General features: G+C 38.6%; 1 protein-coding gene across 1 annotated transcript in view; it reads left to right on the top strand.

Annotated features, from left to right (window-relative positions):
• Window positions 1–14,904, top strand: part of CDC73 (cell division cycle 73) — a 102,581-nt gene that overhangs the window by 80,979 nt on the left and 6,698 nt on the right. Inside the window, exons 11-14 of the mRNA XM_083867191.1 lie at window positions 3,126–3,183; window positions 6,266–6,301; window positions 6,705–6,792; window positions 14,730–14,891. Coding sequence (XP_083723317.1) covers window positions 3,126–3,183; window positions 6,266–6,301; window positions 6,705–6,792; window positions 14,730–14,891 — 344 coding nt within the window. The remainder of the gene's footprint in view (window positions 1–3,125; window positions 3,184–6,265; window positions 6,302–6,704; window positions 6,793–14,729; window positions 14,892–14,904) is intronic.

Raw genomic sequence — 14,904 nt, 5'->3', positions numbered from 1 at the left:
ATGAATGTTCTTTAAATAGCTAAACAGTGATTTCTGCTGCTTGTGATACTTAGGGTACGGCTGCACGAACAAAAGCTCCCTTGGCTGAAGTTCCAATTTGCAGCGTGCTGGTTACTTCACAGTAACTTTTAGATTAAAAATTTCACATGAGAAGATTTGAAATATCTTCCTGTGTGCTCAGTGAGAAATAACTCTGGTCTTTATAGAGAGTGAGAGTGTGCAAACAAGGAGTTGCCCCTGAGTAGCTGGGAGGCCACGATTCACCAGCAGCACCTCCTCGGTGTAGTTGGATGAAGCAGCTCCAGAGGTTATTCTGTCAGATGAATACTCGGTGCTTATACCTGCCTTAAGAACAGGGCTTGGCTTAAACCAGTGTGTTGTCATAGAAAAGGCTTAGATCTCTATCTTTTGAAAAGCATTAATTTTAAATCCAAACTTAGCAGGACAAAGGAAAATACTAACAAAATTATCCTGATAGTGACTTCCTTACTGACACCACGTTTTCCTCTCCACTTGCAGCTCTTGTCAACCATCACAGCTCTGTACTCGTGTTCTTTTCCTCACCTTAGTAGTAATGCATTTCTCTTTACAAATCTTCTGGGAACTGTGGGGGTGAAATATTGATCAGAGTTTCTTTTGCTACATTGGCTGCAGCTTTTACAGAATAGGAGGTAGTGGTTAAATCACTGAAAATTGTAAAAAGAGAAAGGGTGTAAATCACCTCCAAAGGATTGATGGTACACCTTCAATCAGGTGACAGCTGAGCTTTGAGGATACCTCAATATCAGGAGTTGTGAGCTGAGGGAAGTTCATTCCTGAGATTATCATAGTCTAAGGTACCAATTTATACAACTAAAAGCTGTGATCTCCATAATTTATTGATTTGCAGAATTTGGTCTTACAAGTAGAATTGTCATAGGCATGGAAGTGGTATTTACTCCATTAGATGAATTTATTTCCTATGATTAATCAGATATTTTTATGTGATTTCTTTTCTGTACTTTGTTGTTGGTTTGGGCAAGGGATGTGTGTTTTATTTCTTTCAGTTGCCATGTTCTCAAAGTCTTCCTTTTTTGTTTTAGGCCCCTGCACTAAGTTTCCCATAAATTGCTGTAGAGCAGACAATTCAGAGGAGAGTGTGAACAACTCCCAAACAGATAATTTGCCAGTTACTTCATGAGGCTCAAGCCACTGTTTGGGCTTTGATTCTTTTTTGGTTCTAGTTCTTCCCAAGTTTCTCTGCAGCAGCTGCTGGTTGCCTCCCTTCCCTGCAGGGTGTGTTTGAGACATGGGAAGCACTGGGTGAGTGGCAGAGGAGGCAGCAATGCTGCACTGCTGATTCCGTAGGGGTGGAAGGAAGAAAGAAGGTGTGGGACAGCACACAGTGATGATTGTGCATCTGAACTGGATTTAGAAACCTGAAACTTGGCATTGCAGGAGTTGATGTTTCTTTAGCTTGATCATTTTCTTTACATTTCATCAAGTACTGTGAATTTAAGGAAGTGTTATGAGGGATTCTTGATTTCTTCAAAGTGAGTAACTAGTGTAGCACAGAATCATTCTTTTGACACAGAACATGGCATCTTTCTACAGAAAGAGGTGCAAAATGTTTTATCTTTGCTTTCTTGGAAAGTGGAAGATGCTGTTTCTCAGTTGCAAGGCTTGTCTTGAAGGTAGTCAGCCTTTCCTGCTGCTCTTCCTTTAGAGTGTGGTGGTATTTTCATTTTTATGATTTTCTGAGTAATTATTGTGAAAGGACATTGTCAAAAATACCTTTCCTCTGCTGCTATAAAAGTAAGTCTTAAAATAACAGGTACTGACTCAACTGCCCTACATAAATGTTGGTATTTTAATAATCAGAAAAGAGTACAGCAAAATTTGGGATAGACCCTTACTTGCAGTGCAGGGTTAAATCCTTATATTAAAGATTAATGGGAGGTTGCTGCCTGTAAAAGTTAAAAAAGCTGCTCACTGCACCAAATGTCAGCTCCAGCTTATTGTAATCATCAGTGGCTTCACTAATGCTCAGGGAAGAGAGGCTTTGAGTAAATTTGTGTTTTCTATGGGCCTGTGTAGGAGCTTCTATTCCTACTTCAGAGATGAGATAAAGACTTCTAACTTTCATGATGGAAACTTAAAAGCAGTTCTCCTAAGTGTTATTTAAATCATGGAACATGAGCCTTCTCATTAGCTTTCTTTTATTTTGCATTACAAAACATACTGCTATTTATGCATGGACATAGAAGTCTGATAATGCCTTATTGGAGTCTTTTCCAACAGGTTTTTGTCTGAGTGGGATCTCTGACCTTTCTCAGTGTCTAACGCTTGTAGGCTACCTCACATAGTGTTTAGGAATTTTCAGATAAAATGCATGGTTTCATGTTAAAAAGGCTTTTTCCTGTCAGCTCTGCAAATAGAAGTGGCTGGAATATACTGCAGCTATTTGCCATGTTGGTGCTATGTGTTCTGTGCAGTGAGGTTTCACAGCAATAACTGAGAGCAGAATTTGTTCTTGCAGGAATTGTGTTGCTTTGGAAGCAGACGTGTGACCTCACTGTTTTCTTTGGTGCTGTGTTGACTCTGGGGAGTTAACAAGAATAAACAGTAGTGCAGGGCTTTTGTGTGTTACATTAAGGTAATTGGATAAGGCATGAGCAGAACTAATTATCATGAGAGTGCTATTTCTGGGCACTGAAACTCCTCAAGTCAGGAATGCATTGCAATTTCTTGGTCCTGGTTTTCCATCTGAAGCATAAGCAGATCTTCTTTGGAAATTTCTACAGCCAATTGCTTGTATTTACATTACTAACCCTTGGCGAAAGTGATAGTAGGTAAAATGAAACAATACTATAAATAGGAAAGGTTTCTTTGAATGTATATTTAAAAAAAGTTTATGATTGGTTAAAATGTAAGATTGTAAAAGTTTGACATTGTCTGTCTTCCCTAAACCTAAAGCAGGATCTGTAAAGAGTTCAGAATATTTTCTCTGTTTCCCTCCAGCTCTTTAATGGAAACATACTGCTCTCATCATCATGATGTTTTCTGTACCTCTGTGTTCACTTGAAAAACCTGTGTACCTGACACGAAGGTCAGCTGCTAATGTTGCCTCTTCTGTCTTTTCAAAGGAAGGTGCATCTGCCCGAAAAACACAAACTCCGGCAGCACAGCCTGTGCCACGACCAGGTAAGGTATCCTTCTGTCCCACACAGGCATGAGCTTCAAAGAAGTTCTATTTAAAACTGTAGTTAGCTCAAGAATGAAGTATAGGTAATTAATATTTTTGGCCTTTAACTGTGCATATATTGGAAAAAAACCCCAGAGCCTTTCATTTAATGTTATACCATGGGACTTGGGGTTATTATCTTCAGTGTGTTGCTCAATTAGCCCATTGAAAGGACGCACTACTGAGATGAAAAAGTCACAAACTTCTTGGTTGTGGGCTTGGTGTGTCACCAAGTAAAATTCCAGAAAATTCCCACTCAAATGTCTAACAAGAGCTGGTTAATAGTCCAAGGATAAACAGAACTTAAACAGAATAGCTAATCTCAAAAAGAGATATATGATTACTTCTAGGATTAATATATCAGAAATAAGTAGTTCTCTGAATGTGCTATCATTACTTCTTCACACTTCTTAAGAAGCACATGAGGTATTTGTAATGAGGCTGAAATCCTCAGCTGGGTTTTTTTCATTCCCATTTAGTAGATTTTGGCTACCAAGTCCATTTACCTGTCAGGTTGAATCTCAGGTTTTGATTCAGTGATGGGATGATAAATGTACTTCGTTTAAATAAGAAACCCTTAGGATGAGTTTTTAGAAGCATGTAAGACCAGTACGTGAGAGGGACAGTGTTTGCAAACTGAGATGCAGATTTGCCCCTGGTTTATATACTTTGAGAGTTTAGTGGTTTGGTGGAAGAAGGTCTCAAGTGAAAAGTGCTATTTCAGGACAAGATGATGTTATGAAGGTCCTGGGGACGTTCTGGGGGACTTGGAAACAAAGCTACCAGTTAAAATGAATATACTTTTTCTAGAAGTACTGCTGGAATAGTGTATATCCTTATTGAGACTCTAAATGCTTTCAATGTGTGCCTCGCTAATTCCTTGAGATTTGTTTGCAGGATTTAATGCTAAGACTTAATATTGTAAAGCTGCTTCTTCCCCCAAAATCCATTCTAATATTGAATGTTCTCAGCATGCCTAAATGCTGTTGTGCACAGATTCTTCTGTTTGGTTATTTTGGAACTGGAAAGGTCATACTGCCTGTCATACTTATCTCACTAGCCCCGTTAAGCATCCTAATGCAGATGGAGTTGACAGACAGCACTATGAAAAGGGTAGAAGTGGCAAGAACGGAAATGTGACTGTGCTGTCACAGTCCCTGCTGCTGGCTGTGACTTCCTGGGCATTTCCTGCCAGAACTGTGGGGTTTGTACATTATATAGGTGATACTGATACTGCCCTGCTCTAAGGCCAGCCCCATCCATTATCTCGTCTCTGTATTGGGAATTGAAGAGAGAATAAAGAAGACAGGTGTAGTCAGAAGAGGTTTCTCTTTCTGTCTGTTCTAGGATATTTTTGCATTTTGATATTTGGATATTTTAAGTATTCAGCTGTTCTATTCTTAGCAGTCAGAGCAACTAAAACCTGCTGTTTCCAGGAGGATGCTGCTTTACACATAGGAATCATTAGTTAAATTAGGCTGAGCTGTTGTACAGTAGTGATTTGAAGAAAATACTTGAGATGTGCTCTTAAATTATATTTTTTGGCACCATTTTGTATTACCAACTTTTTCTTCTAACCTGTCTTTGTACAGCTATTAAATTTCTTACAGATGCTTATTCTCCCTCCCCCTCCTTTTTGTTTTGTGGGTTTTTTTTTTTTTTTTTTTTTTTTTTTTTTTTTTTTTTTTTTTTTTTTTGCTTTAAGACAGCTGCCTCTGTCCATGATTTCAAGAACATTTTTACTTTAAGGAGATACCTAGATTAAGGAAAAAAAAAATTAAAAATCACTGGGTAGGTAAAGTTCATGTAGTTCAATATAGCATTGCCAATTATATCTGTGCATTTGACAGTGTCAGGAAAAGATAATTAAGGATATGGTCTCAATATTTCAACAATGGCAAGTATGTGCTGTGAATATTTATACTGTTCTAGGAAGTTTCTGAAACAGTTGGTCATAAATAAACATGAGCAAGTTGGTGCTAAGCAATTGGAAGTCAATTAATGAAATTTGTCATGCATAGTAGCAGTTGAGGCTTGAGTTAGTCTGCATCAATATCTCTACTACTCACCGTTTTCTGAATTAGGATAAACATGGATGATGATGATGATGAAGTGCTACATTTCTCTCCTGAAGTTTGGGCTCCTGAAAACTGAACTATAAAATGTTTATTTGGGGAAGCTAGGTAGGTCAGGGATAGCACCAAAGTGAAGAAACAAAGATGCTTTTCCACTCTTGGAATGCAGTGTCTCCCTTACTGAGGTGGTCACTGCTTGGAAGGCTGAAGGGGAAACATTTTACAGGAGAGGTGGGGAGCAGTTCTTTGGTTTCTACCAGTCCAGCAGTGCTTTTATGGTTTCTTTGGTGGTTGAGGGTAATTTTGTTTGGGGGTGGGTTGTTTTTTTTCTTCTTCTCTTTTTTTTTTCTTTTTCTGGTTGCTTGGGTGGTTTTCCCCTTGAGTGTCAAGCTTGACTGTTTCTGGCTCCTGAAGACCTCATGTAACTCAAGCTGCATTCCAAAATTAACCCGAGCAAGCCTGAAATTCAGGTTTTGATTGTTGAAAGTTCTACATATGTTCAGGATAGCTAAATCCCATGGATGTCATGTGCAGTAATAACGACTAATGGAAAGGTGAGGTGTAGAGATCAGTTTGTTGTGAAGGTTTTCCTGTTGGTTCAGCACTACTGAACTGAAGATGTACAATCTTTTTTCAAGATTATTGGGAATTTTTGTCCATGGTGTCATGTCCTGGCCTTTTTTAGAGGATGGAGGGGGGATGAGTAGCTTCAGTAAAACTGGGAGAGATTGACTTGACTCTCCTAACATCTGCTTCAGCTGGTCAAAAGCTGTTTGTTTTCTGAATACTCAAACCCAAATTGTAAGTGCCTTCTTCATCTTAGTGTCTTGCATTTATAAAAATGATCTAATGACTGTAGTGTGACTCTTCCCTATTCACTCCTGCAATTAAACAGATGCCTTGCAACGACATTTGGATTTATGTCCTAGTCATTCTGCTGTGTTTTTTGTTTGCCTTTTTTTCTCAGTTTCTCAAGCAAGACCACCTCCAAACCAGAAAAAAGGTGAGTCAGTTTTGGTTACATGATCCTTTTCATTTTTGTATGAATTGTGCCCACTTTTATTTTTTTTTTTTTCTGACATTATAAGCAAGAGTATAAGCAAGCAGTGGAATATATAGCATGTATTCTGTATAGCATAATGGCATTCTGTTTTGCTAAATATGGGTCCCGCACATGTTGAGAGACTCATGATACAGGGATCTGCTTTTTTGGTGAATGAAAACCTTGACTTTAGAAAAGCTTTACTACTGTTTTCCTTGACTGTTTTTTCATGATTGGGGCCTTTTAAGCAAGAGTTTGGTTGTGTACAGTTCCTTTAATGAAAAAAGTGGGGAGGGGAGGAAACAACAAGCAGGCAACAACAAAAAACCCCTTCCAGTCAAGTCTAACTTTATTATCTCTACAGGATCTCGAACTCCCATAATCATTATTCCAGCAGCCACGACCTCTTTAATAACAATGCTTAATGCAAAGGACCTTCTGCAAGATCTGAAGTAAGTAGATGATTAGAACATACTGTATAACAAATTGTTTTCAGATACAAAGTTATACTAGCACCTAATTAGCAATTAAGCAAGAGGGCTCATTTACTCTCTTGTGACAAGCTAGTTTTACAGACGAGAATATAAAAGAAATTAATTCCTCTTGACTAGTAGGAAAAAAGCAAAAACCTGATTCAGAGTTTTGGCTCAGTGACCTGTGGGCAGGTTTAGGAAACTCTTGCAGTAGCAGCTGGAATGTGTGCAGTGCTTTTCTTTGATGTAACATCTGTGCAGCCTCATGCAAGTGAACCCTTCCCATGGAAGAAGGCTGAGAGAAGCTGACCAAGGGAGCTCAGGAAAGATTTTGGAAAAGGACCGCAGGAAAGGAGAAGGTGACCAGACAGGTTGTATCAGGCTGTATCAGCCAAGCATCCCAGCTGGTTGTGCAAATAAAGAATTTTTTCTGAATTTCACATACTGTCATTAAGTATTGATGCAAATGCATCCAGGAAAATTTCAGTGAGTTGCTAAAACTTGTTTATTGCATCACACATCTAAGATTTAATTCATGATGGGTGAATGAATCTTTCTGCTTGTCCAACAGATCATGGTTTTTAGATTTGCCTACCAGTAAGTATCAGGTAATTTTTTGGAAACAGTAGTTTTCACAGAGAAATACACTGTTGTAGGTTGTCTGTGATGTATGTCCAATCCAATAAATGGAGGGGTCACCTTTTGTCACCTCCAGCACTCATCTTTTGTGATACTGTTACACTGCTTTTTGTCCATACCAAATTTGTGGTGGTACAGCTTCTGCTGGAGTTACCCTAGAATTGTTCAAAACTCTGCTCTGAGATAGCAGGTGCCTTCTGATCCACAGCTAGTTCCAGTTCCTATCCTACTGCCACAGGCCATCAAAGATCCGGTGAGAGTACTGGACTCTTGGTGTCTCTTCTGCAATACTTTGAGAGAAGGCTGCCTTTTAACATTACAGTTTAACGTGAAAGCCGTCACAGCATTGATCTAATTGGGTTGACAGAGGCTGTTGTTTGTCTGTGTGGGTTTTTATATTTACAGCTGTGTAATTTGTGACTTTCTGGCACAGGTGTACCTAGAAAGGAATGAAACACCTGTGCAGCAGGTTGACCCCTGGCCAAACACCAGTGCACTCAAAAAAATCATCTACTCATCTTCTTCTGCTGTAATTGGAGCAGAGGAGGGGAAAATAACCAGTTAAACTAAAGCTTATGGGGTTGACATAAGGATTAGGAGAAAATGCTTTAGGGGCAGAACAGGCTCAAAATTTTAAAACTGTAAAGAAAACTTTATTAACTGAATTAAAAGGAGAACGGTAAGAACTACAATAAACCTTTAGAACACCTTTCACCCCCCCAGCGTCTTTCTATTTCCCGCTGACAATGTAAAGAAACAAAACCTGGGATTTTGAGTCAGTTTACCACTTCTAATAATAAATCTCTCTTCAGTTTGCTTAGGGAGAGGAGTCTGTCCTGTCATGCCACAGGAAAGAGTTTCTTGTGGTTTTAATTTTCACAAACAGCAGCCAGCCTGGAAATCTGCAATTATGAAGTCCCTCCCATGTTTTGGCAGTCTTCTCACAACTGTCTCCCTGGGTCACTGGCTTATGGGTGCAATTTTTTAAGGAAGAGCTATTCTAGTATAGAAGCAAAAGTTCTCTTCTGTCTCTGGAAGCAAAGGTTCTCTCTCTCTGTTCAAGTGAGATCACAGCTTCTTTCAGCATCTCCAATTCTCTTCTGAGCTGTGGATGAGTGCTGCATTCCCCCATGCTCTTTATGAATTACAGGGAAATAGTCTGGTGTATTATATTCTCACCTTGGCTTCCAAAGGTTTTCAGCTCTGAAACAGAGCATCTCCCCTCCTTTCTTCTGGGTTTTGGCCCCTCCTTCTTCACTGACCTTGGTGTCATGCTGTTGTTTTCTCCACGTGCCTTCACCTTTCCTTTTCTCTGACTCAGGAGAAGATTGGCATCCACAGATCTATTTGTTCTCAAATGGAGGCTTTTTCTTTCCACGTTTTTTTCATTTTTAAATATGATTCATAGAGATGTGTCCAGCTTCTCGAATTGGCTTAGCAGTGTATCCATTCTCAGAGCCAGCCAGCCATTGGTTCTGTCAGGTACCAAGGAAGCTGTAATGTTTGTCACAGGGAAAGTCACTTCTGTGACTGATTCTTTTTCCTCCTCACCAAAAATTCAATTAAGGCAAACCCAGGACACTTGGTCTGTCATGTCTAAGTGCATCTGTGCCAGGAGTCAGAGTTTTCAGCTATTCTCAGCTCCAGTGGGGCAGTCACAGTCAACTTGCCAAGGCCTGTCCCAAGAGGATGCTCATATATTAGAGTGCAATGAACATGATCCAGAACAAGCTAAAAGGAAGCTTAGGGGTTCAAAGGATGACACTTCACTACATGAAAGAGAAAGGGGAGAAGCAAGATATGTTAATGAATCAGAAGTGCAATAGCAGAATTCAGAAGAGTAAAATATTAATTTAGCCATGACAGGTCTAGCAGTCTTCTGGAAAATATGGCACCTGGCCTGTATTTGTTTGCATTCAGATTTATGGAAGTACTTTGTGCAGGAATGGCTTCAGGGTTTGTTTTTACTGTTAAGGTATGCAGAGTGTAGAACTAGCCTTGATGCAGAATGTGATTGATAGATATGTGATGGTTTTCCAAGGAAAGAACACTTAGCTAATTTCTGCCTCATAAGTCAGCACCTTCTTTAACTCATTCCCCATTTGCAGGTAAATTTGACAGAAGAGCAGAGATTTCAGAGACTCCTTTCATTGCCACAAGTTTTGGGATAAAGAAATACTGTCCAGGTAGAAAAGACACACCTAAATTAATCTTCCCTCCCTTACCCTTGCTGAGGAAGATGCTGGGAATCTGTCTTTTAGGATAGTTTTTGTCTACAATCCTGGATTCATTCTTTTCTTTTCTTTTCTTTTCTTTTCTTTTCTTTTCTTTTCTTTTCTTTTCTTTTCTTTTCTTTTCTTTTCTTTTCTTTTCTCTTCTCTTCTCTTCTCTTCTCTTCTCTTCTCTTCTCTTCTCTTCCTTTCATAAGGAACTGGACTGCAATGCATTGTCACTTTGGATATGAGAAAAAATATTTGTGGTATCATTGCCAGATATTTTAGCTTGGTGATTGAAAAATAAACAGGAGATTCTTCATCCAGTTCTGTGGTAGGACTTAAAGTAAATTGCCAAGAACTGAGAGAAACCTATTAATTATACCAAGATTTTTACTAAGCCTTTTCATAGCTCTGTAGTATATTAGTTTTTCATGCCAAATTTGGCTGACATTTGTATGACACTTAGCATTTTACTTCATCACTTGTGTTAGGCTCTCTTTTAAGGTAGAGAGTATGGAAAGCAGGAAAACTGTCATGTGTAGAAGGAAATACATATGACAAACCCAGAGCATGGCACTGCCTTAAGAATTTATTTTTAAGATATCTAATTTTTCTATTCAATATATTTGTTGCAACTCTAGATTTTGAAGGGAGACATTTCTGTGTGTGATTTTAATATGTACAATTCACCTGCTAGATAATATGCAAATATTCTTGCTAAGTTTTTTTGAAAGGTTACTTTTCTAAGGAGCCAACTACAACAAAAAGTGAAGTGTTTCTAAAATAGTAAAAAGATAAAATTTAATTTAAAATCAGAGCTGCAGTACATTCTGGTATGTTGTGACGTGTCTTTAACATATTTTATATAATACATTTTATTCTTACTATCTGAATGCAACACTGGATATCACAATTACTATGTGAAATTGTGACTCAGTATTTGAGAATACCTGAAGTCGGGCTTTTCAGAGGCAAGACTTCTGCTTTACATGGAGCCAAAGCAAAGCAGGAATTCCATCAGGCAGATGAGAATGATTAAATGGTGATTATGTATTTTTATTATGATGATACTCTTGCTTGTGGTACATTTAACCATATGTGGCCAGGCAGCTCACTGGAGATTTATCCAGCTTTGATACCAAGCAAAGTATCTGGGATAGATTCAGGCATGATGTAGTGTAAAAAAGCTTTGTTCCCTTGCAAAAATAGGTATCTAAAGCTTTTGATACTGTAATTTAACAGAAATACTGAGAGGAGGGTAAAAATAAGTCTCCAGTTCTGAACACAATCAAATGTGTATTGTGATGATCTCAGTTGCTGCTAAGTTGCCTTATTCTCCTTTCATGCATTTTTCAGTGTGCCTGAGCTGGGGGCCAGGACGTGCTGATGTGACCTCAGTGAGGGGGTTTTAAAGGCTCTGCTGCCAGTGGATGTGAGTTCAGAGCCCAGGCAGGAGCAGCTCAGGCAGTTCAGTGGATGGTGTCTTACCAGTTCCCTCCCACAGTCTGCTGTTCAATTGCTTGCCTGTTACCTTAGGGAAAGGACCTGCTGCCTTTGCAAAGTGAGAGTGCACCATTTTCATGTGGAGGATGATTCTGGCAGCAGTGAGGGCTAATAATTTCCCACCCCTACTAGGGATATAAAAGTACATTCTAAGATATGGATTTTTATTTTTTTTTAATAGGGAATAGTAATCTGGAGAAGCAGCAAGAAACTGTAAGCTGCTACACACTCAGGTTTCAGAACCCATTTCTCCTGTCAGGCTGAGTACAAATGTGTACTGGCTGTAGTATTATATAGGAATATTGTAAATAATTTCCAAGAGAAGATGGGATTTTTGTTGTTTAACACTCAGTTTTCTTACGCTTGTGTTTTATGTCTGGGTAGTGATGACACAGGCCATGGATATTTATAATCACACAGTAATTTCTATTGATTCTCAGTTCTTGAGCACATGACTTTGACTGTGCCTACTGAGTCAATGATTCCCGGAAATGCAGGCATATATTCCATAAGCTTTCTGTAAGCTGTCCTTTATTCCTGTCCTCTGTGTGTTTATCTGTTTGTAAGTGCTTGCTTCAATGCTTGCTTTGTGACACTTCTCTGCTGGGCCATTTGAATCTGCTCATTGATAGTTTTTCCTTAACAAGAAAGCTTTGTGTTGTGTCCTAGAGAATTGCACTCAAAAACTCAGATTTTTTTCCAGGAAATAAAACTGAAGCCATTGTGTAGAAAAGGACATAACTGAGGCACAAGTGAATGGTGCCTCAATGGCTCTAACACAGTTTCTAGCTGAAATGAGCAGAAACTGCCAAAAAGTGTTGAAGTGAATTCTTAAACACTGAAACATTTAAAGCAGAGAATGGGAGAAGTCTCAGTGGTGAAGTTGTTACTCTGTAGCAGAGCAATATTGCCTCTGCTCTCATTTGTCAGGGCTGCTTTGCTTTCCTGTTTCCATTTAAAACGTGTTTGCTTCCTCACATTTACAAATTAAATGTAAAATGTGACCTTTTAGATCCTTGTTCAGATGAATACTTGATTATCACCGTAATGTGTGTAGGGCTGTTTGGTTTTTATTTACATATTCTGTGAGAGTTTGTTCTTGTTTAGTGTAGGGAACAGAGAATAACAAAATTCTTCTCAAGCTGCCCACATTTTGGGTGACCCTGGCTTTTCCTGTAAACCCTGCCAGTTGGATATGGATAAAAGGGGCTTTAAGGGCTTGTTTCTCTATTTTTTTTTTTTTTTAATTTATCTTCATTCTTTATAGGCCAGATTCCTTAAGTTCTAATTGGTAATGAGAGACTCAGTAGTAGTTTTCTTAAAAGCTGAAGGACCACCAATCAAATCTTCATCTTAAGTTACAGAGTTTCCTATCTGTTATTATTGGCAAAGCAAAGCCTGGGACACACTGGCAGGACAGGCCATTAAGAATGCTCATGATAAAGATGTGCCTCACTTTGGAGTTTTTAAATTAGCAAATTGATGAGAAATATTTTAATTCTGGTGTCACATTGGGTGGCTTTTTCCAGTGCAGAACTCAGTTGAATGCTTCTGTGTAGCATGTATTTGTATGTGTCAGTCTGTTGTGATGGATAAAACATATGTAAATATTAACTGTTTGCTAATTACTTCAATTATTAGGGAAACGATTATCTTAACTTCTAAAAAAAAATACATTCCAGGTGCCCAATGTGTATTTTCTCCCAGTGTCTTGTACAACCATTTTGTCTGTATTTCCTTTAGAATGATAGTGTTTCACATGTGCTAGACAGGCAAGCATAATTTAATTTATAGCTCCTCATTTAACACCTGTGATGCTTTTTCTGTATTTGCAGTGCTTCCTTCCTAGTTATTATATAATGCACCTTTCCTAGTTATTTGCAGGTGTTGGGCTTTTTTTAATTTCCCAGTGCAGTTGTATCAACTGAATACATTTGGACACACGTTTCAGAAATTACTTGTGACTTTCTCTTTCTGAAACACTGTTATATCATGAGGAGTATGAGGGGACATCATCTGTTAATTTACATTGGAAAAGTAAAACAGTTTTGCTTGGAGGTTTATTGACAATTTTCACCTGCTGCCTTAAAACATATTTGATTTTTTTTTTTCCAAATGCCATTTTCTCATTGGATATGTAGTAAAAACTAATGTTTTCAAGTTGACTGAATAGTGAACTTTCCTTTATATTCAATCTTGCATTCTTTTTTCCTGCTTATCCAACAATAGGCAGTGTGGTCTGCCTGTTAAGCACATTCAAATATGGGTTTTAGTATTCAAATAGAAATAAATGGAAGAGAACAAATAGAAATGCTGCAAACAACTTACCCAAAAAATGTAGTAAACTGCTCAAAAGCCCCATATGCACTGTAATGAAGAGAAATGTTACCAGCTATGTACTGTGCTTTTAAAATGTATCACAAATCCTCCTGCTAACTACTGCAGATAAGGAAAACAGAGTTTTATTTTTATCAGAAGCTTTGGCAATGAAATGTCAGCAGCAGACAGGGCTGTAGTGCAGCTGGGTGGTTCTGAATAGAATATTAGGAGAACACAGGCCTGAACTCTGTTCTTGTGCTGGCCTGGAAGATGCTGCTGGTCACATCAACTTCACTTTCCTAGACACATTTCTTGTTCTGTGAAAGGCATGACTCTGTTACCTTTCTTTTATCTATCTCAAAATCCCCTGAGATTTATCAGTAAAAAGGCCCACACTGCTCTCACATTTATGATGTCAATTTTGAGACCTGTTCTGGGTATTTTATTATCACCATAAAGAAGAGGGCCTTGAAATGCAATAGTGTTTGTTTTTTAAGGTGAAGGGGCTGAAAGATTAAGGATCTGTAATTAATTGGAGGGAGGAAAGCCATGTCACATCTTAGCATTTATTCTTGTCATATGGAGGTTATATATGACATGAGGACCATTATCTGGATTTTACAAGCACTTACTCCATCACGGAATCTATATAGAAAAAAAAAACAACCCAAACAACTGTAGTGTCATGTATCATAGTAACCAGATGAATCATTGATAAAGTAAAATCACCATCCTCAAAAAAAACAAAACAAAACAAAACAACCTCACTCAAAACCATTTTTGACCAAAAATCCCAGCTTTCTTGAGAAAATTCTAATTGGCAATAATTATAATGGCTCCAAAAGTTCTTAAAATTTGCTCCAGGAAGCAATTGTTTTAATGCCCAGGTTACCCTTGGTCACTAAAAAGAAGAGTTGTGGTCATTTTGCAGGTTGTGGTCTTGCTCCTCATCTGCAAATGTATTGTGTAAGGCTCCAAATGTCTGAGAATGGGTCAGGCTGTATTTTTGAGGTACAGAGGACCTTTTTGTGTGACTGTTTTTATCATGAGGGCTTCTGAAATATTATCCTTACATTTTTTTGGTGTTCTGAATGAATAGTGATGGAGACTTGGCATCGTGAGGAGATGGCTTCAATGACTGCTGTCAACAATGCCAAGTTCTGATAAAGCTGTTACTTTTCCTGCTGATTCCATCAAGTAAATTGCTCTTGTCTACTGAGGGGTTTGTTATTCCCTAAGGTTTGTACCATCAGATGAGAAGAAGAAGCAGGGCTGTCAACGAGAGAATGAGACTCTAATACAGAGGAGGAAGGACCAGATGCAGCCGGGGGGAACCACAGTCAGCGTCACTGTCCCTTACCGAGTCGTAGACCAACCTCTGAAACTCATGCCACAAGACTGGTGAGAACATTTC

This window comes from Zosterops lateralis, assembly GCF_965231275.1.
Source record: "Zosterops lateralis genome assembly, chromosome: 9".
In the NCBI taxonomy this organism is placed as follows: domain Eukaryota; kingdom Metazoa; phylum Chordata; class Aves; order Passeriformes; family Zosteropidae; genus Zosterops; species Zosterops lateralis.
This window is presented reverse-complemented; position numbering and strand designations above follow the sequence as displayed.